The following is a 20,918-nucleotide window of genomic DNA, read 5'->3' as shown; positions in this document are numbered from 1 at the left end:
CACGTGCTGTAACAGCACCTCCTGCACAGGCTCTTATAAGATACGAGTGGCCCCTTGGCTATGACAGGGCTTCTCAAGCAGCAGAGCCCCTGGGCTCCCTGCAGAGGGGCTAAGGAGGTCAGAGCCACCTCTGTTAACGTTGCCACGGTTTGCCTAACTGTGGGACGTACGGACAGCCAGGGAAGGCAGCGTAAACGGGGCCCCTGCACCAGCAGAGGTGGTCAGAACGGCCCAAGTGCCCACTGGCTTTTCCAGATGACCAGAGCCTGGCCAGAGGGGTGAGTGGGTGGAGAAGTGGGCATCCCCAGCCTGACCAGCCCCTGACCTGGAAAGCACAGGGCAGGGGCAGAGTCCCAATGAAGCAGGCCTGTCAGGGAAGCCCCCAGGCCGAACCCTACTTCCCTGAGAGTAGATGTGGGGGGTCGGGGCTTTGGGCCAGGCAAGCAGTATTGTCTCCATTTCCCCGAAGGCCAGGCCCCCCAGTGGCAGGCGACCAGAGATGGACAAGGCCCTCATGCCCCCCAGTCAGCTGCCTTGTAGCCATGAGTTGGGGGTTTGTGGGTCCTACCCTGGGTGATCTGGGCTGTGGCCTGTGGTAGAGTGGAAGCAGGCAGGATGGACTGGTCACCGAGGCTGGTTTGGAGCTCAGGAGGCCTGAGTGATTACCTGTAGGTCTAGGGACACTCTCCCTCACCTCCTGCCCTGATTTCAGAAGGAGCTGTGGTCTGGTAAGCCCTCAAGGCCAGGCCCATGTGCCCAGGTACCTAAGGGGCTGCCACCCCCAGACTTCCACCCCAGTGAGCACTGTGGCTGTAAGGTCCAGCTCCATTCCCTGCCTGCCCTCGGCAGGTGCTGGCAGCCCTACGATGCCTGGGCTGAGACTCCTGGAGCCTGTGGGGGCTTCAGTGCAAAGCCAGGAGTCCTGTTCTGCTTCTCCTGGACAGCAACTGCTTTCTGGAAACACCTGGCCCTGGGCTCACCGGGAACAGGGTACTGTGGCACCCCCCAGGACGGCAGCAGCACCAGGCAGTTGTTAATACCTGGTAGTGAATGTGAGAAAGGCAAAGGGTGAGAAGGAGGAGGGAGGAGGCCAAGGTAGCTCACGGGCGCCCAGCAATGGCCAAAAGAGGTGACCCGGGGAGGACCTGCCTACAGGGTGTCTCAGCCAGGGCCACCTTCTCTAAGCAAGACCCACAGCCACAGCATTAAGAACGCTTGGAGCAGGAGGCAGTGGGTGCAAACTTAAAAGGAAATCAGAAGCTTCATGATACAGGACTCACCCTTAATACAGATGAGGCACAGCGAGCTTTGATCATTATGCTTCGTTGTTTTCATGCTGGACGCGGACTCCGGACTGGATTTCGCGGCCCCTGTTGGCTTAGCTGAGCCCTGGACCCCACCCCACCGTCAGGTTTTGCCCTTGGGGTTGTTGCAGGGGAGGCCGGGCCTCGCCTCACCGGCCCACCCCTGGTCTCTTCTGCAGGCCCCAGTGCCTTCACAGAAGCCGTGGCTTACATCCAGGCCCAATACGAGAGCAAGAACAAGTCAGCCCACAAGGAGATCTACACCCACGTCACCTGCGCCACTGACACCAACAACATCCAGTTTGTCTTTGATGCCGTGACGGACGTCATCATCGCCAAAAACCTGCGGGGCTGCGGCCTCTACTGAGCCCCTGCCTCACCTGCCGGCTGCCCACCTCCCTGCCTGGCCCTCTGCCCCATCCTCTGCCCTGGAACCGGAGCACCGCCACCGCTCACGCCACTCTCTGCACTCGACCAAGAAGCCTCAGGGGCAGGAGCACGGAGGGAGGAGGGCACAGGCACACCTCCACTGGCTGCCCTGCCCCCAGGCATCAGAACATGTGGTAACATGGGGCTGCGCAGGCACCCACCCTGCTGGCCTCTGCTTCGCCTCTGAGTGTCGCCTCTGAGTGTCGTGTCCTGGGGGGAGGGAGGCCTGGCCGCCGTTTGGCCCAGAATGGGCGTGCACTACACTCGGTGACTCGGTGACTCGTACTCCATGTCCCAGGGTCTCCTCCTGTGTGAGGGTGGCTCCGGGGGGCAGGGTGCTGGCCAGGGTGGGGCCAGCAGGAGCCCCCCGCTCAGCTTTTTCTGAGGTCTCTCTGGTTGAGGGCAGCTCCATCACCAAAAGCCAGGGTGGGACCCTCCCAAAGGCGAGAGGGTCCCAGAGCTCGACCTTGGCAAGTGCCTCCCTCCTTCTACCTGGATCTCAGCCCCCTGGCCCAGGCCCTTTCTTCTCTGGGCCATCCTTCCTTGCACACCCTTGGTTCCTGTTGCCTTCCTGGGGAACCCCGATCCCTGACTCCTCAGAGATCAGGGAATGCTTCTGAGACTGACATACTGCAGAGGCCTGTGGTTGATGGTGGGAGGGGTGGAGCCTCGCGCCTGGAGGGAGATGGGGGAGGAGGGGGGGAGGCTGAGGGGAAGTAGCTGTGGTGTTGACTGGGATGAGAGCTTCACATGCCCGGTGCTCATAGGCTCGGGGGTGACCCATTCACTTTCTCTCTCGTCGCCTGGGTGTCACGCAGCTGCTCTAGAATGTGAGTAGACCTGCTTTTCCTTCTCGAATTCACAGTGAACCCAACTCAGCAAGGGCAGGCAGGGCCCTTCAGGCCCTGTGTTCTGTGGCTGGGGAGGCCCAAGCCTGCAGCCGAGACCCCAGCTTCCTTCTGTCTCAGTGAGGAAACCAGAGTCTGTCCAAAGCCTGTGGCATCCTGCCAGCCCTCAGGAGCAGAGGAGGACAGAGGGTGGGACCACCATCCTCGAACGTACACTATGAGGGAGGCCAGGCTGGCTCCCAGCGCCCCCTTCTCTGGAGGGAGTCCTAGGTTGCCTTGCAAGGGCTTTGCTACAGAGGTCCCTGAGCAGAAAGGGGTGGGGTGACCGTGGTAACCCAGGCCCTCGCTGGCCTCGGGCGGTCAGCACACCTCTCTCTCACATGCAGGGGCCTCCCATGAGCCAAGGCCACCAGCCAACACCCCAGGCAGGCTCTCCCTGGGAGCCCTGGGGTGCCCCTGGGGAGGCCTCTGGCTCCTTCTTCAAGCCATCTGCCCTCCCGGGCTCCACTCTGGACTGCCTTCCCAGCCCCCTGGATGGCCTAGAGCCAGGAAGAGCCCCATGCCATCAGCTCTGGGTTTCTTGGTTCCAGCAGGCATGAAGCCCTGGCTGGTGCACGGGAAGCCCAGGGCGCCCTCCCTAGTGCCAGATGCCTCATCTGATGCTCTCGCTGCTGCCCCTGGCCTTGTGGGAAATCATGAGGCGGCCAGGCTGCAGGAACCGGCCCACCAGCCCAAGCCCAGTACTTGTACCAGGTACCTTGTAGCAGGTGCTGGGGCACAGCAGAGGACAGGCCCCTAGAACCAACAGTCCCGACGCCATGAGCAGCCAGGGCCAGTGAGGCCATTCTGCCCGGCAGCGAAGACACAGGAGTTATGTCCCGGCCTTACCACCCTGGTGTGATCAGCTGTGCCCCTAACTCTGCCCCGTGAGCCCACACTCCAAAGCAGCTGCCGAGAGGAGAGGTGCTTGGCCAGCCCCACCTCTAAGGCCATTGCCCCGGACGTGGAAGTCACTGGCCACCTGGGCCTAGGGCTCTCCATCGCCCCACTGCCCCCGCCCGGACCCCTGTCTGCAGCATTAGGGGGGCCAGAGGGGCAGGTCACTTGGGGCCTTCCTGTCCTTCTGTGCCCTCTGCCACCCTGCTGCTGCTTGCAATGCTCCCACTGTCTTGCCCGGGGTGGAAGCCCCCAAGGAGCAGGTATCCAGGATGAAGTTCCCTCCCTCCGCTGCGTCTCCCATCCTCGTCACACCGGTGGCTCCACTGTGGGGAGGGATGACAGAGGGTGACAATGAATTTTGGCTCCGTCGCATGTATAAGGGGAAGAGGTTGAGAGTGTGAGAGACAAGACGTGGGTGGGTCTCTTGTCTACAGTGGCCCCGTGCATGTCCCCAAAAGGACCGTGCTTAGTGTCTGAGGATCGCCCTCATTTAGCAGGCTAAGGAAAAACTGGATGTCTAGGAGGAGCACCTTTGCCAAACCCATGAAAACCGTGCCTGCCATCTAGCTGCCTGTGAGCAAGTTCCGTGCCCTGCACCCATTGCCCTCACGAAAGCCCAGCCTTGGCCTTCCTGCTGAGAACTGAGAGAGCTCCGGGGCTCTCTGGTCTGGCTGGGGGGAGCGGTTCCCCGGGCCCAGTGGGGACTCTCCCTGGCTCTGAGTCCCCTGCCAACAGCTGCGACACTCTGCCTTCTGTGGCCAGCTTCCACGGAGGCCTTAGATGCGGGCCGGCCCCTTCCTCTCCCGTCTGGCCCAGCAGGGGTCGTGCCCAGCAGGGGTGGTGTGCCCCTGCCCAGGAGTGGTGGCGGAAAGGCGGGAGACCCCCACCCGCTCTGGTGCCGGCAGGCAGAGCCACCTCTGGCCCCCGCCCAGCCCCCACCCCGCGGCGCCGTCCACGCCTGCGCTGGGCAGCAGCAGCGAGGGCCTCCCCGTAGGCTGCAGGCCTGTAAGCCGCCTGGGCGCCCGGAGTCCTCTCCCCAGGCCCTGCCCTTTGCAGGCTGAGCCCTGCGGGAGGGGCTGCTCCCAAGAGTGTTTCCAGTTACCCTCCAGCCGCAGCTCTGTCCAGCCCCCTTGAGCAGGTTCTCCTCTGAGCCTTCCGGAAGTTAGGTGCACCCTGGCAGCTCGCAGGCCCTGAGGCCCGAGGCTCTGGCTCTGTGGCCACCATGGATTCAGTCCCCCGAGTTGGCGCCCAAGCCTACAGACTGAAGGGTCCCAGCGGCCCTGGGCAGGGGACAGGGCACAGCAGACAGACCGGGGAACAGGGCCAGCGTGGGAGCTGCTGCTGGGTGTTGGTGGTCAGGTCTCCGCCTCCCCACAGCCACCCCGCAGGGAAGCCAGTCCTGAACCATGCCGCCCAGGGGCGTAGTGGGGCCTCCCCTCTGGGGGCTCTGGGGCTGCGGACACACCCCGCCCCAGCCAGACCAAGACCCCTGGCGAGGGAGAGGCAGGCTGGCACAGAAGCAGGAAGGCAGCCTTCGAGTCCCACGGTCCCAGGCCCTCGGCAGAGAAGGGGGGTCCCTCTGGAGGGGACGCTTTCTGCTCCAGGCCCAGTGCTCAGGACCACCAGCAGGAGCCCACAGTCCATTTGCACAGCCTGCAGCTCTGCTGCCCTGCTGCAGCACAGGCCAGGCCATCTCCCTCCCCCCGCCCCACCCCTGCTGCCTCCCTGGCAGCAGCCAGGCCCTGGGGCTCCTGCTCCTGTCCTGGCTCCTCCCCACTGTACCTCCTGGACCTCCTCCCAACCCTCCCCCCCAGATCTCCTCCCCCCATCCCCCCCCCCCGCCTCCTCCTCACCATACCCCCCCAGACCTCTTTCTGACCGTCCCTCCCCAGGCCCCTTCCCCACCGTCCCCCCCAGATCTCTCCTCCCCACTGTCCCCTCCAGACCTCCTCCCCGACTGTCGCCCCCCCAGACCTCTCCTCCCCACCATCCCCCCCAGACCTCCTCCCCACCTGCTTTGGCCCATCTGCCCCCACCCTGTCCCCAGCAAAGGGGAGCCAGGGCCTGCTCCCTCCTTAGCAAACCTCCCTGAAGTGCAGCGGCCCCATCTGCCAGCCCTGCCGCCGCCCACCCCACATTAACTATAATTTTGTAAGAAGAGTGACTTGTTGGTTTAATAAATCTCTAGTTACTGTAATAATTTATTGGCTGCCGTAATGTATTTATTAGTGACCTGCCGTTAATAAAAGTGCCAGCTTCCTCGCGCGAGCGTGCTGTGTTGTGTCCGCGCTCAGAGCTTCCGCCAGTGTAGCCACACGACACCATGACACCCACACCTGTCCTCGGGCTCGGCCCAGCCACCCCGGGGCCAGGACTGCGGGCCACCTGGCCAAGGGGCACAGTCTTCTGGGGGTCGGAGGATCCTGGCAACCGGCCAGGCCCTGCTGACCCCTCGGGGTGGTCACAGCGTGCCTGGTGGGGACACACCACTGCCCTGGGGACACAGCGGCCAGGGGGCCCAAGCTTTCCTGCAGCGGCGGGGGCGGGTGTGCGGGCCAGGAAGGTGACCCCGGCAGGAGGGGGTGGCTGTTGCCTGCTTGTCATCTCTGGCTTCTTCCTCTGTTCTCACGTGGTGCTGTCTCCATTTCGTGTGTCCTCCTGCGTCCTCCTCCTCCGGGGCAGCTTGCAAGGACGAGCTCCGGGCTCCTTGGTGGTGGGTTGCAGTCAGTGCGCGCAGGGCGGCGGTCAGGCCCGCGTGTGGGGACGGGCTCAGTGCCTCAGTGCCGGCGCCTCCCCTCCCCACGGTTCTCCTGAGCCTCCAGGATCAGCCCTCCTCCGAGACCCTCCCCGCAAACCCGGTTCCCACTGTGCAGAGCTGCAGGCCAGAGACCTCCGCGTGCGTGCACCATCCCCCCACTAGACTGTGTGCTCTGGGAGCAGGTGCGTGCGTGTGCCTGGCCCCCTGGGCAGAGGCCGTGGGGGGCTGAGCCGGAGCCGAGCGTAACTGCACTCGTCCTGCAAGCCCTTCAGCCCGGCCTGCTCGGCTCAGGTCACCCGGGCCACCCCTCCTGGTCCTGAGCCCTCCAGCATACGTCCCCACCGCGACCCCCGGGGCTGATGCTGGGGCGGTTGTGCAGTGGACTTGGGAGCTGCCCTCTGGCCATGGGCTTCCAGCTCTTGGTGGAGCAGTTACGGGACCAGGTGGCTGTGTGGAGGGAGGCCTTTTCGTTTGAGTCCTCAGGTGGCGGAGCATCCCTACTCCTCCCGCAGAGGTGGCACAGGGAGCCTGAGTGTCCCCAGCCCTCGGCCTTGGCCTCCACCCATCCTCTGAACGGGCCCGGTGGAGTCCACCAGGGCAGATGGGTACCCCCACTCCCCGAGTGCAGCTGTGCAGACAACAGGCCCGCGGGGGGCTGGGGGTGGAATGTGCCGGTCGAGGCCAGGAGGGTAACAGGATCAGAGGTTTTGCTGAACCGGTCTCTCAGAGCACAAGGACAGGGCCGTTTGCTGCAGCTCCCAGAGGAGCCGAGAACCAGGCTCCCGAGGGGCAGCTGAGAACTCGTTCTAGCAACTGGCCTTAGCCATAAGAACGGGGGTGGGGGCTGTGAGACCCTTGGTCACAGGCCACTGGTGTAATAATGCAGTCACGAAGAGGGACTGAAGATGCACAGAGCTGGTCATGACCCTCTATTATTTATTGCTCTAAAGGTCCCAGACTGCTCGTTTGCTGGACAAACCCATTTCGTGTCATTAGCTCTGCATCTGGCCCGGGGCCGGGTACACGCCTCTGCTCCTCTGGGCCCCAGCTCCGTCGGCTGTCTGTATTCCCTAGGCGTTGGTGAGACTATGTCACATGAGGCAGGTGAAGTGCTGGGCTCGGTGCTTGGCAGAGCGGGGCCTGGTGACCTCTGGTGGCCAGTCCACTATCCTCCTCGCCCGCCTTTCTCTCAGAACCAGCTCGGCCCCGGGGAATGAGGTGACCCCCATTGAATAATGCCCAGTGATGCCCACGCCTCCTCTTTGCAATAGTTTGTTTCAGTGTGGCCTGGAGTAACCCACAGAGCTGGGTTTGGAGTGGCTAAGTTCCCAGGGCTAGGACAGGGTCCTTGGGGAAAGTGGGTGGCTGTCCCTTCCCCTGGGAAGGTACCTTTCATGGAGGAACCACCTTCCCATGCAGAAATGCCTTCGCTCGCAGAGACATGCTCCCCTGCGTTGCCAAGAAACATTCCTCAGGTTCGTGTGCTTGACACCCCACAGTAGGATGAGTCCATCCTCGCCCAGGGCACAGGGCTGTCCCCCTCAGGTCCTGCTCTACTTGGAGTGCCCAGGATAGTCACTCCTTTGCTAAATGGACTTCTGTGTGCAAGACAGTACTTCGTGTCTGCACCACTTCAAACTCTTTGCAGGGTCAGACACGGCTGAGTGTGACCCCACCAGAGGGGTCAGTGGCCAGGCTCCCCAGAGCTCTTGGAGGCAGCTGGGCAGGAACATGTCTCCCCAGAGTGGTGGCCCTCCGAGGATGCTGACAGGAGCCTGGCGTGACTTCCCCTCCGACTGCAGGAGGGGTGCCGAGTCCCTCACCGCTCCCAGAGGACGTCACCCACAGATTGGGCCCCAGAGAAAGACCTGGACAGGAAGTGCCAAAGCCCAGCTCCCCGGGGCCTCCATTCCAGCACCTTCCCCTGACCCCTGCACACCCGCCCATGCAGGGAGACCCTCCGGCGGCTGGGGACTCCGCCACAGGGAGAGCCCACGTCAGCCTGTCCTCAGCCTCACCCAGGAGCCATGGTGGGTCCGGGTCCAGTGTCTGCCATTAGCCCCAGGATGAGGGTGTAGACCGCCCTGATCGGCGGACTGAGCCACGCTGTGCTGTGACAGGTCGCAGTTCCACTGTCCCCTTCAGAGGAGCCCTGGGCGCACAGGAGGCCCGCTGAGCTGCTGAGCAGCCCCGTTCCTCCCTCTGAAGCCTAATTCTCTTCTTGTCTCTCCCTGTGCCCCCCCCCCCCACTGTCTGGCTCTCTCCCCCCCCCGCCTGGGGCTGCAGAACCGCATGCACGAGTCTCTCATGCTCTTCGACTCCATCTGTAACAACAAGTTCTTCATCGATACCTCCATCATTCTCTTCCTCAACAAGAAAGATCTCTTTGGTGAGAAGATCAAGAAGTCACCTTTGACCATCTGCTTTCCTGAGTACACAGGTGGGTGTCGGGGAGGCCCCGCCTCTGCCGGGGAGCCCGCTCTTCCAGAGCCACCAGCCAGAGCCGGCTGCGCAAGGGCTCTGCCCCGGGCCGGCAGGGACGGGGGACCTCAGGGACCAGGGACCGGGGTCGGCAGGGACCGGGGACAGGGAGACGGCAGGCTGCGGCCGGGCTTGGCGCGTCCCAGGAGGCAGCCCGGGCGCCGTGGGAAAGGGAGCCTCCTGACCCACGGGTGTTGCAGTCACCGACCGAGCGCCACCTGGCAGGAATCAGGAGGCGGGAAGGGCCACAGGCCTCCTCTGTCCTCTCGCTCACCCTCTAGAACAACTGCCCTGCCGCCCCCACCCGCCACGGCCTCCCCTGAGCCCCGCGCTGGCCTGGGCTGCCCTTCACCCCTTCCTGCTTGGGTGCCCCACTGGGGCCTTCACCCGTCCCCCACCACCCCTGCTCCCCCCACCCATGCCCCTCTCCATCCCCCCACTCTACTTGCTGTCCCCCTCTTCCTGTGCCCCTGGCTCTTTCCTCAAATCACACCACTATGACCCCGCAAGCCTCCTCCGCCCCGGGCTGCCTCTCTCCGGCCTTCTGGGGGGGTGGGTGGCACCGTCTCTCTCACGAGGCTCCCAGGAGGATGCATCACAGACCCCCCCAAAGACGCTCCTTCAGAAGGGGTGGATGCTGCGTCAGGTGCCTCTCGCCCGGTTCGGCCGCTGCTGAAGGCTGGAGCGGTGCTGGTGGGAGAGCGCAGCCTTCATCCCTCTAGTGGCCCCTGCAGGGAAGGGGGGCGAGGGGGTGGAGAGGAGGATGTGTCCCAAGGAGGCTCAGCCAGGAGCCCACGTCCTAACCACCCCAGGGAGAGATGCCGTATGGCATGGACTCAGCTCCCAGGACTCTGCAGGTCCCCGAGCCAGCCAGAGTCCAGAAGAGATGGGTGCCAGCCCCCGAACCCCCGTCTACTAGGAGCAGGAGTCGGCCTTCACCCTTGGGTGGGGAGGGGGACCTATCAGCTTGTCTCCTCACTGATGCACCACCCTGCTTGCGAATCTGCAGGGCGCTTGACACCCTGGGTGTCAAGGCGTGGAGAGGGGATGGGCACGGGCTCCAAGAGGCGGGCGGGCAGAAGCAGCCTCAGAGCCAGCCTGCCTGCGGCTGCGGGCAGACCAACCACCCCATCACCGTTCATCTGGGGCCCACAGAGGCTGCTGGGGGTGCCAACAGCTTGGGGGACCTTGTGCGTGGATGGAGGGACAGAGCCAGGCACCAAGCCCACTTAGCACCGGCCGTCACCGTCAGTTTTACCCAGAGAATGAAAACCAAGAAAGGGGGCACTGGCCCTGGAGTCTACAGGTCTGGGGGGCATGGGGCAAGCCGGAAAGGCCCAGCCGCCCGCTGCCCCGGAGCCGAGGGGCCCATGGGGGGACTGGCTGCAGCTCGCTCTCAAAGATGGGACTGACCTCCCTCAGCCTCAGCTGGGCTCTTTGGGACCAGTTCAGGGCCTTAGAAAGTTGTGACTGGAGAGGGGCTCGGCAGCCAGAGCCCCCGCAGGCCTCCCTGCGAAGGCTCTTCCCTGTCCCCCGGGTCCTGCCCCACGGGAACCCAGTTTGGGACAGGGTCCACGGACTGGTGAGTGTTAGCGCTGGGCAGCGTAGGGCTCTGGGCGCCCCAGAGAAAGTCGGTCTGAATCTGGGAAACCTCGCAGAGTTTTGCAGGGCCTCCAGAGGAATCCAGCTAGAGTTCACGCCTCACCACGATGGGTGACAAACATCACCAGCGCGGTGGCGCCACGGGGTGCCAAGGCCTGCGGGACACACAGCGAGCTAGGGGGCAGGGGCCGGGGGCAGCTCTAAGGGGTGGCTGGACCGTGTGAGGGTAGTGACCGCCACCGCTGGGCACCCCTGCCGTGTGGCTGGGGTGCCCCCATGGGCTTCTCACCTCCCCAGTGCCCTTCCTGGCCTCTGTGACAGGACGCTCCCTGATGGGGTCCACCGCGGGGCCGGGTCTAGTCTTCGAGTGCCACTGTCTTGAGGTTTTCACCGCAGACTCCGGGCACTTTGGCGTTTGGCGCCGGGCCCACAGTGGAGTCGAGGAGGGGACTCTGCCCCGAGCCCCCCTCAAAAACATCCCCACCCCCTTACCTTTGGCCCCATCTGCCCCTGTGACTCACACCCTCCAGCGGGAGAATGGGCGGGGAGGGGGGGCGGCTGGGGCCGGGGGAGAAAGGTCGGATGGGTTCCACGCTGGCCAGATCCTAGCCACGCTCAGGAAGGTGGGACACCTTCCTCTGATGGACTTTTAGGCAATTCCGGGTGGGTCCACGTTTCATGGTAATTGAAAGCTGCCTCCGGGGCAGAGCTGCAGAGGTCTGGGTGTAGCTGGTTCTTTGCGGGCACCCCCACACCGTCCACAGGTCTCCCCGCCAGGCCCCAGGCAGGCTCAAGGGGGTGGCCAAGGGATCATGGAGGGCAGCGGGCCAGTTACGCTGCACAGGCCTTAACCTCTGCACCCGGGGGATACCGCTGCTCCCACGTCCCACCCCTGCCAAGGGGCTCCTCGGGAGAGGAAGCTCTCAAGAAAGGAGCGCGGGTACCGATCAACACCCGCCACACCCTGGGACACCACGATCCCGGGTCACCCCCTTCCCAGGAGCGCTTCCATCAGACTTCACTGTCTTGTTTCTCAGAAGCAGCAGGACTGGTGTAGACCACGGGTGAGTGTCGTGATGGCAGCCCCGGGCCCCAGCCTCGGTGTGCTCTGCTAGAAAGCCAAGGGGGCGCCCTGCGGCCCGTGCACCCCCAGGGGCCTGGGTAGGTCCAGTGTGAAAACAGAGTGAAAGGCCTTGAAAAGGCAAGAGCTGGGCGAACACGAAGCTTTCTTTCCATCTTTCACGTAAGATGCAACCACACCTTGGGGCAGGTGCGGCCACAGCTGCCTCTGCGCCCGCCCGCCGGGTCCTGCTGCCCGGGAACCCCATGGCCCGTGGCTCCGGCGGGAGTTCCCAGCACCCCCACCCCGCCACGGCTCTCACCGGGCCTCTCCCCTGTTGTCTCGTTGCAGGCCCCAATACCTATGAGGATGCGGCCGCCTACATCCAAGCACAATTTGAAAGCAAAAACCGCTCACCCAACAAAGAAATTTATTGTCACATGACTTGTGCCACAGACACGAATAATATCCAGGTGGTATTCGACGCCGTCACCGACATAATCATTGCCAACAACCTGCGGGGCTGCGGCTTGTACTGACCTCTTGTCCTGTATAGCAACCTATTTGGTAATGATTCCAGCACTCACAGAAAAGCTTGCGCGTGCACACACACACACACACACACACACACACCACTAACAAATGCAAGTTGGTAAATAAACTTTAAAAAGGTATAACAAGACCTATTATATATATACAAATATATATTAAAAAATTCTTTTTAGTTTGTAATTAGAAAGAGCTTCGGACAGAACTGACCACCATCCCATAGATCATCAGGGATTTTCGGGAACAGCACATGAGCATGCACGTGTCGGCGTGCACACGCACTCACACACACGCCGTGATGGGGGTCTGATTTGGGAGGCCATCCTTCTAAGAACAGCCACGTGATCTTACTCCATGACCCACTGCTATGAGCAGAGGGCAAAGGGAGGCCCGGCAGTAGTCCGGCCCCTCTGAAGCCGTGTTCTCAGTTCTGTCCTGCTCTCCCACAAATTCCAAAGCCCTTCAAAAAATGGCCAACACCCTAAACACCTCCCTACCCTCTCCTCCCAACGAGAGGAAAACTAAGGCTGCTTCTCCTGTGGGTGGCGGCGGTGGCTGTTCATGTCAAGAATTTAGAAGAATCGTTGCTCCGACCAATCCACTGTCTCCTGAGTTTTCTTTATTCAAAGGCGAGAGTCGGAGGAATGGGAGACTTGGCCTGCTTTCTAGAAGCAGCTGAGGGGCGGGGACATTGAGACCAGGGCTGCCCTTCACCTGCAGAGCGGAAGCCAGGCCCCTGGAGAAGAGAAGGGCCTGGAGGGAGCAGGGGGGAGGTGAGGACCCTGGATGTCCTGATCCTCCTGATGCCGCCCCACCTCGCCCTACCCCCATATTATGGAAAACACTGTAGGGTTGTTTCGTTTTGTTTTGTTTTGTTTTGGTTGGTTGGTTGGATTTTAAAATCAAAGAAAATGGTCAGACTGGACCCCTTATCTCTCTCTCTACAGACCGCTTCCCGGACTCTTTGCTGTTGGCGTTCACCTCCTGGTAGCATGACCTTTTGGCCTTTGTAAGACACACAGCCTTTCTGTGTCAAGCCCCTGTCCAACCTACGACCCCAGAGTGACTGACGGCTGTGTATTTCTGTAGAATGCTGTAGAATCTGGTTTTAGTTGAGTCTTTACATTTAGAATTTGAAAGGAAAAAAAAAGAACATTTCTCATGTGCTTTGTAGCTTAAAAAAAAAAAAAAGAGGAAAAAGGAAAACACCATTTCATCCATATTTGTCTTTTTTCTTTTTTTTTTGGAAATAAAGCAGCATACACATCTGCACCTGCACCCCCAACCATCCCCAGTGTAGAGGGCCCCCCCCCAGCGCACCTGCATAAGTGCCACCTGTCTGCCCGCCCCTCCTGGGGGCTTGGGTCCTGGGGAGCGGGCTCAGGCTGCACTGCCCAGAGTGCCCCAGCCCACACCCACGTGCCCCAGCCCACCCCAGGCTCCCTCCAGGTTCGCATAGAAAAGCACAGCTCTCACTGGCCAGTGGCTGCCAGGAAGACTACCGATCAAACATATAAATCGAGCCCTATAGAAGATTTTCCTGCCAAACTCCTTCCTATAGATTCCCTTTATGATTTTTTTAGTTTTTGTTTTTATTTTTGTCCTAGTAAGCACTATGTATCAATACCAGATCGGCTTTCATTGTCTTTGGGAAACGGGGTTGTGGATTTTTTTCCTTTTGACATTTTCGCTTCTCAGTCTCTCAGATGGATGCTCCCTTTGTGTGTGTGCGCCCCTCTCCACCTTTTCCTTTGTTTCAGTGACCTGTGTTTGCTCCTTCTCATGTGGGGATGTTTGTGCTGCAGATAAAAAGAACAACAAAAAATTTTTAAATACCACAACATGGAAAAAAAAAACAAAAAAAATTTTAAAAACAGATGGAATGTAGTGTTTACATGAAAGCCAGTTTTCATGATCAGTCCTATGTCATTTCTACTTTGACTAGTATCCAAACCCCAAACCTCTCCACGGTGTCACTTTTAAGACTTACTATTTGCTGAAGAAGACCAGTCATGGCCATTTCAGATAAAGAGGAGGCGAAAAGACAAAACATACAAAAAAATTAAAAATACAGAAAAAAAAAACTTGAAAAATGGAAAAAAGAAAAAAAAAAAGCCCAAGGGTCTTTCTAAGCCTTTCTATTCCCAATCGGTGAGGTTTCTGTGATATCTTACACACTGCCAGTCTACTTCTCTGACTAATGGAAAATTCATGTGTAGCTCAATAAAGAGAATGTTTGTCTGTATTCCTGAGTCTCTCACCCTCGGCCTTCATTCTGACAGGAGGGAAGGAGGCATCTGACTGGGCCATAGGCCGAGGGAGGCTGGCGGGTAGGGGCCAGATAAGGACCTCCACCCCCTCCGAGGGGAGCCAGCTGGGCTCAGCCACCTGGGAGCAAGGAAGGCCCAGGTATGGGCCCTTCCCCACCTGCAGATGGGCAAGGTGGGGGGTGGGCAAAGAAAGTAACCCCAAATTTTGTGCTAAGACCTGGTCCTATTTCTTCCTGCCAGTCAGTGGTCCCACCAAAGCCAAAGGATGGGTGGTCCTAAGAACAAGGCCAAGTTGCTTGGGCCTTCCACACCAAGGGGTCACATCCATCCACCTGGACACCTTTAAAAGCCTCTCCTGCTGCATCAGGGGGGCCAGGAAGCCCACCGCAGGACAATCAGGAGAACGGATCGGCGCAGCCTGGCACAAGCAACTGGGTTCTCCTCTCCTACAGGCTCCGGGTCTTACCTCCTCTCCACTAGCTTGCCAGGTTGGTGTTGGAATAATCAGCATGTCGCTTGGGACTGGGACCCGGAGGGGACCCAGCCCGGCAAAGTCCTTGTGTCCAGTCCACAGATCACTTCTTAGCCAAGCAGCCGGTGCTACAGCCGGCTGGGGAGAGGGGAGGGTCTCCTCTCCACACGCCAGCAAGCGGCAGTTACTAGCCCGGGGAGCCCCCGGCTAGCAATCCCAGGGGCCTCAATCTAGAGGGGCTGGCGGTAGAGGTGCACAGCATGGCACGGAGCTAGGAATAACAAGAGGCTAACTCCCTCCGTTGTAAGGAACTGGCCGGGCACCCTTGGCCTTCCCGCGGCCTCTCGTGTCCTTCCCACCAGCAACCCTCACCCCAGCCTGTGTGCAGGGGGAGGCCCACATCATCTCCAGTGGTGGCGAGGCTGTGCTCATGGCCACAACTGGACAGGACACTGGCCTGAAGGGCAAACCAGGACACAGACAGGTCAAAGGATGCTGTGACCTTGTCTGCTCGAAGTTCCCTGAAAACGAGTTCTATTCTAGCAGTATTCTTTCCTAACTTTCGAAGGAGTTTGGTGGGTAAAACAGGCCTCTTGGCCTTATCGTCCTTAAAATGGAAGTCAGGAAGCAAGGGGTAAAGAGTACACGGAAAGGCAAATCAATTAGAACAAGGAGCATGAGGGCAGAACCTCTGCATCAGTTTCTAGAAGCTCCTCGAGTGACCCTAAAGAGCAGTCGGGCTGGAACCACTTCTAACCTAACAGGAGTAAGGGGGACGAGAGGAGCTGGAGGCTTCTAGGTGACACAGGGCCTTCAGAGCAGGTGGGTGGAGGGCACTCCTCGACCAGCAGGTCCGGGAGGCCGTGGCTTGCCGCGCCTGCGGTGTCCCGCTCAGCAGAGCGCTCGGCTGGCTTTGCACCCCGAGGACCACGTCTGCTGGCAGAAGACAGCACGTTGTCGACACAGCTCCGGTGGGAAACTGGGTCCACGTGGCCACCTGGACACCTAGATTTCTACCAGCAGCACAAGTGAGACATCCAAAAGGGCCACCATCCTGTGGTTCATAAAATCCTCAAAATTTGGAGGGGGCAGTGGGACTGATGAGAACCTAACACAGCAGCAAAACAGGGCCCATAAGAAAACGGAGGGAGCAGCATAGACCACTGCCTAGAGCCCAGAGAGGACGCGACGGCACCTCCACCGCCGCTCACCACAGCACCTCCCACTCCGTTCTCGGCTAACAAACGCGAACCAGCAGCCTGGCCTCAGCTCTGGGCCCGGATGGCTAAGCACAGGACGGGTGCCCTCGGCTCAGAAGATACCATGGGATGGGGACCCCACCCAACAGTAGACCCTGGCCTGGCCTTCTGCCACCACCCTTAGCATCTGTCCCAGATGTCCCCAAGAAGGGACACAAGCCAAGAGACAGTGTAGTGCCCAGGATCCTATACCATCCAGGTGCAGAATCAAAGGATGACTTGAGGACTTCTCTCCTTGGGTCTATGGGAGGCAGGTCTCCGCTTTGATCGCGGTCTTACGGCTGTATTCCAAGGTCTCCGGACCCTCTAAAGTTCTCTCCAGGCCGTTCCCTCTTTTCACTCATTTGAAACCTAAGAACACATGGAATCAGGGTCACCTTTAAAGTGTACAACATGCAGGGGGGAAGGATGGGGAAAAAAACCCTCCAACGGTTTCCAACAGAAAACGGTTCACATAAAATCAAAGTGGGACCTAACTAATTTGGCCCCTCTGAAAAAAACTACCTTACTTCCAGCCACACACAACACACACTAGAAGAGTTTGCCTTTTATTATTATTATTATTGTTTTACAATAAAAACAGATAGCTATGCTCTCAGCAAAACAAAACCAATTTTTAAAAAAATCACAGAAATCTACTAACAGCATTTCGAGGTAAGGCTTTTGAAAGATTTATTCAAATAAATTATCTTGGCCTAAACATTTACTTATCACTCTTTTCAATTACTTGTCAACATTCCAAAAACTTTCAGTTATGTAAAATACATTTAACTTTGCCAATAATTTTAGATAATACTGGATTCTTCCCAAAAGGACTACCATAAAACTATGCTTTAAAACATTAAAAAAAAAATCCAATAGGACATAAAACCAAACTATGTAGCCTGTGATTGCGTGTTTCAAGTCCTGAAAGTTAAAGATGTGAAGAATTTGAAGAACAGGTTCAAGACCTGGGTCTGCCCCGAGGCAGGTGGATTCAACATCTTACCTTTCTATGTTTAATTAAACCAACAAGAGCAAAGGGATGAAAATGAAGAGCTCCAGGGAAGAAAGATACAAAAGAGATCTTTATTTCTCCAAGAAAGCCCTCTAACAGTGACTGGCCTGCTTCCTAAGGTCCTCATTTTCTCTAAGGACCAGACCCACAGGCCTCGGCATTGCCTAATTTACTTGACGAAGGAATTGAAACTGGAAACCAAAGCTTGCTACTCAGCCCCCATGGCTGGGGTGGGTGGAGGACCCTGAAACCCGGAGTGGGGACGGATGCATGGGGATGGGGGGACGGGGGGGCACTCGTGAGCTGTAGGAGCACCGGCATGAACAGAAAGGGGCTCAGCGGGCAGTTCTGGATGTCTGGGGAGATGGCCGGTCACCACCTCCCACTCTCTGGCCCTGGCCTTCCCCCTCCTCTGCTCCACCTATCAAACCAAGAGTGACTTTTCCAAGATGCCCTTACGGCCTGGAGGCTTGGGGGGGCGCTTGGGGTGCTCAGGGGGCTCAGGGGCCTGGCCTCCGTAGCGTTCTCAATGCCACCCACCCAAGAAGGGCTGTACACGGTGGTGGAGTCAGGCCCGGGCCGCACGCTCCCCGTGGTGCTTCAGCGGAGCCGCCCCCGCCCTGCCGACCAGATCTGGAGCCCAGGACGGCAGCGTCCGCATGCCCTCTCCGAGCAGCAGCAGCCCGGGAGCCGTCGGCCGCGGGGTCTCTGGTTGCCCTGTTCCACTCGGTCACCCCCACCCCCAAGAAGTCCAGCCAACACCAGAGATCATGCCTTGAGTTCAAATGTGCAGTGTTTCTAAAAGGAAGGGAAATGTCACATAGAAAGTATTACAAAAAAGGATTAAGTTTGTCAGCTGTCCAAACACTAGTAAGACCACATGCTTTGTACAGCGCAGTGCGGCCGAGCCCCTTGGCACACAGCGGGGGGCCCGGGCCTCTGCGGCCACGCTGCTGGGGCCGGCGGCGAGCGAGCGCTAGGAGATCTGCTGCTTCTGGAGCCTCCGCTCGGCCGCCGCAGCCAGCATCCTCCGACGCAGGGTCACAGGGTCGGAGTTCGTGCCTTCTGATGTGAGGCAGCTCTCAGAGGCGGAGGCGGACTCGACTTCAGAACTTCGGTTCAGGAAACGCCTACAAAAAAGCCCAAAGGACTCGTATGAGGGACGAGGGACGACGGACGAGGGAAGCTCTGGAACACGACCTGCAGAAAGACCCAGGCTGCGTCTTCATCTGTGATTCCCCATTTCCCAGGAGCCTCCGTGAGGTGGTCATTCAGCAGTGGGCTGTGAAGAAGACACCTGTCCCGGGACAGAGGAGCAGAAGCTCTGGGCACTGGGGACAAGGCCCGCCCGGGGGCTCTTCAGCCCCTCCTTCTCGATGGGCCACCCGCAGGAATACCCCAAGCTCCGCTACAGGCACAGTGGCCAGGCCGGGGTTTGGGGCCCTGAGTCTGTCACATGAACACAATTACAGTGCTCCCTCTGGGAGGCCAGAGAATCAGACTCCTTACCACAACGGGCCTAGGTCACACTGGCCCACGGGTACAGTGTGGATGACCACAGGAGATCACCGGCAGCACCAGCCTGCTGGAGGTTACCAGTTAGGTGCGGACCCTTTGGTTTTCCACCAGAGATTGGGAATCTGAATGATTATGATGGTTATCCAATGTTGGCCATCTGTTCAAAAAGGCACCATTTGGGCCTGATGTGACGAGGGCCTTTGGGCCACTGAGTTGTGACTCAAGATTTATAGGAGCAAGAACCAGAGGATCAACTTACTTGCGAGCTTGCTGCAGGAGGTCATCCTTACGCTGGACCAGCATGCGCTGCCTCTCGTCTGCAGACTTGGAGAAGCGGCTCCCCCGGGCCTCAAAGTCTTCCCCCTCACTGGGCTCCACCTCCACCTCACTGAAATCCAAGGCCTCCTCCAGCCGAGGACTGAGGTCTAGTGGCACACGCTCAGTCTGGGCACACAGGAAGCAAGGGACTGCTGTGACCACAGGCCACCCTCCCAAGCAGATCCCCCACCCAACCCAAGTGCTCCAAATGATGTGCTTCAAGACCCAGGGGAGACAGGCTGCCAGGTGGGGAACCACCAGCATACATATAATGGCTCATGTGGACTCCTGAAGGGCAGGCTGTTGCGAGGGGCTTATGCACCGCTAAGAACAGCACCTGACTTGAGCCAGACATTCGATATCAGCAAGGCTTATTATACATGATTACCAGTGTGAAAGACACAGGCACCCTGACACTGTACTCTCAGAAAATAATAAAGTTAACTCCAAGCTTATATTCTGGGAAGTTTTGTTCAACTCTACTAATTGCTCTAAAACTTAAACAAGTCTTACCGCATTTACTGCAAAAATTTTACATCTTTACTTGACTCTTAAAACAGAGGTAGACAGATTAAAAGGGATAAATTCTAAGGATCTTTTTAAACAAATATAAATCACATGATTCCTTGTGTGACAGATATTAAAATGGGACTCTCTGTTTTGGCTGAAGCTCTGAACACTAAAACAATGCCCAGGTGCCCCACACACTTAGGGGGGTGCCTGACCATCTATGTTCCTGCTATCAGATGGGCCCAGGCTGGCCAGGGTCAGCCCAGCACCTGCCTCTAGGTAATAGGAGTTGAGGTGGAAGAGGCTGAGAGATTGGCCCATTTGTAAGATTTCCTATGTGTGGCACTTAACTGTCACCCACCATCACCACCCTTCCCTGCCTTCAGCCTAGCAAGTAAGGGGACTTTAAGAGAGCCACATTCCAGACTAATATAATATTCTCTGTAGTTTGGGGGCCCTGGGAACTGGTGGTGACTGACACACCCAAGGAATCTCAAGACAAAGGTACTATCTGCTGGTGGTAGGTAAAAAAAAAAAAAGGCTGTGACGGGAGCAAGTTCAACGTGTGACAGTAAGGCCCTCCTGTGTGTCCTGAGGGACAGCTGTGGGTCCAGCAGGAAGGAACCAGCCTGAGGTTGTTGAAACAGACTCTGCCCAAAGGACTGCCTGTAAGGTGATGCAGCCTCCATGAAGGTAGGGGTGGTCATAACATAAAGAGCCAGCCGAAGTTGGGGTTTCTGGTGCTAGATGTGGCGGCGGGGGGGGGGGGGGGGGTTGGTCTATAGGATAACTGTGATGCCCACACACACATGCTGGGGTCACTTGGCCTGAGTGAACCCACCCTTCTCCCAAGCCTGACTCTGGAGGAGGTAGACAGAGCAGCTGGTGAGTGGAGGAGATGAAGGAAGGGATCAGACACCCAGCCCCAGGCCTGCAGGCTTCTAAGCCAGCCTGAGCGCAGGCGGGGGAGGGGGGGGGGACACACGACGACTCTGCATCCAGTACCGGCAGTTAATGCCATGCTTGAGCTACACTGAAGTCTTTGCTAATAGACTGTGACCCAAGGACTTCTTACTTCTTGACAATGGCTGAAAACGCTAGATAGCACGCTCCTTGTGAAGTAAGTACTTTCCCTTCACTGTGCCAGAAAAAATTCAGAAATCTTCACATTAACTATAAAACCAGAGTTGGTGAATGGGGACAGAAAGTGAACGTGCTCCACCCCCAGGAGCCCCCAACCAGCCCAGCTATCCAAGACGCGGGAATGCAAAACTGAATCCCTTCTTCAAAAGCCAGGCACCATTTTACCAATGCTGCCCAATCCAAATATGGATTTGGGTATGAAAAATTTATCTCAGCAACGGATTTGTAAAGTTTTAGTTTTTACGGTTTCCTATTTGCAGGGAAAAACATGCAAAGCGAAAGGAGCTTCCATGTCACTGAACCATTAGAGCAGTTGCTCCAAGAAGAGCCTGAGACACTGGTGGACAAGGCAGCACCAGTGCTGGACCCCAGCCCCGTGTGTGGGAAGCCCCACCTCACAAACACAGGAACACAAAGACAGGGTTGTTTGGGGGTTTTGCCAGTATCTCAAGAAAGTTTCT

At 58.6% G+C, this 20,918-nt stretch overlaps 2 protein-coding genes across 4 annotated transcripts in view; one reads left to right on the top strand and one right to left on the bottom strand.

Annotated features, from left to right (window-relative positions):
* Positions 1 to 14,215, top strand: part of GNAO1 (G protein subunit alpha o1) — a 174,431-nt gene extending 160,216 nt beyond the window's left edge. For 2 of the 3 annotated variants that reach the window (XM_072750203.1, XM_072750202.1), the window contains 3 exons: positions 8,565 to 8,718; positions 11,773 to 11,988; positions 12,918 to 14,215. In XM_072750203.1, the coding sequence (XP_072606304.1) occupies positions 8,565 to 8,718; positions 11,773 to 11,960 (342 nt within the window). In that variant the 3' untranslated portion in view covers positions 11,961 to 11,988; positions 12,918 to 14,215. Of the gene's footprint in view, positions 1 to 1,483; positions 5,786 to 8,564; positions 8,719 to 11,772; positions 11,989 to 12,917 lie in introns of those variants that run through there. The other variant, XM_072750204.1, reaches the window with a different exon arrangement.
* Positions 14,216 to 16,506: 2,291 nt separating this feature from the next.
* Positions 16,507 to 20,918, bottom strand: part of AMFR (autocrine motility factor receptor) — a 44,729-nt gene continuing 40,317 nt past the window's right edge. Inside the window, exons 13-14 of the mRNA XM_072750199.1 lie at positions 18,746 to 18,930; positions 16,507 to 18,098 (exon numbers count right to left, since the gene is read on the bottom strand). Of these exons, the coding sequence (XP_072606300.1) occupies positions 17,945 to 18,098; positions 18,746 to 18,930 (339 nt within the window). The 3' untranslated portion in view covers positions 16,507 to 17,944. The remainder of the gene's footprint in view (positions 18,099 to 18,745; positions 18,931 to 20,918) is intronic.

This window comes from Vulpes vulpes, chromosome 2, assembly GCF_048418805.1.
Source record: "Vulpes vulpes isolate BD-2025 chromosome 2, VulVul3, whole genome shotgun sequence".
Classification (NCBI taxonomy): domain Eukaryota; kingdom Metazoa; phylum Chordata; class Mammalia; order Carnivora; family Canidae; genus Vulpes; species Vulpes vulpes.
The sequence above is the reverse complement of the archived record's forward strand: the minus strand, read 5'-3'. Positions and strand labels throughout refer to the sequence as shown.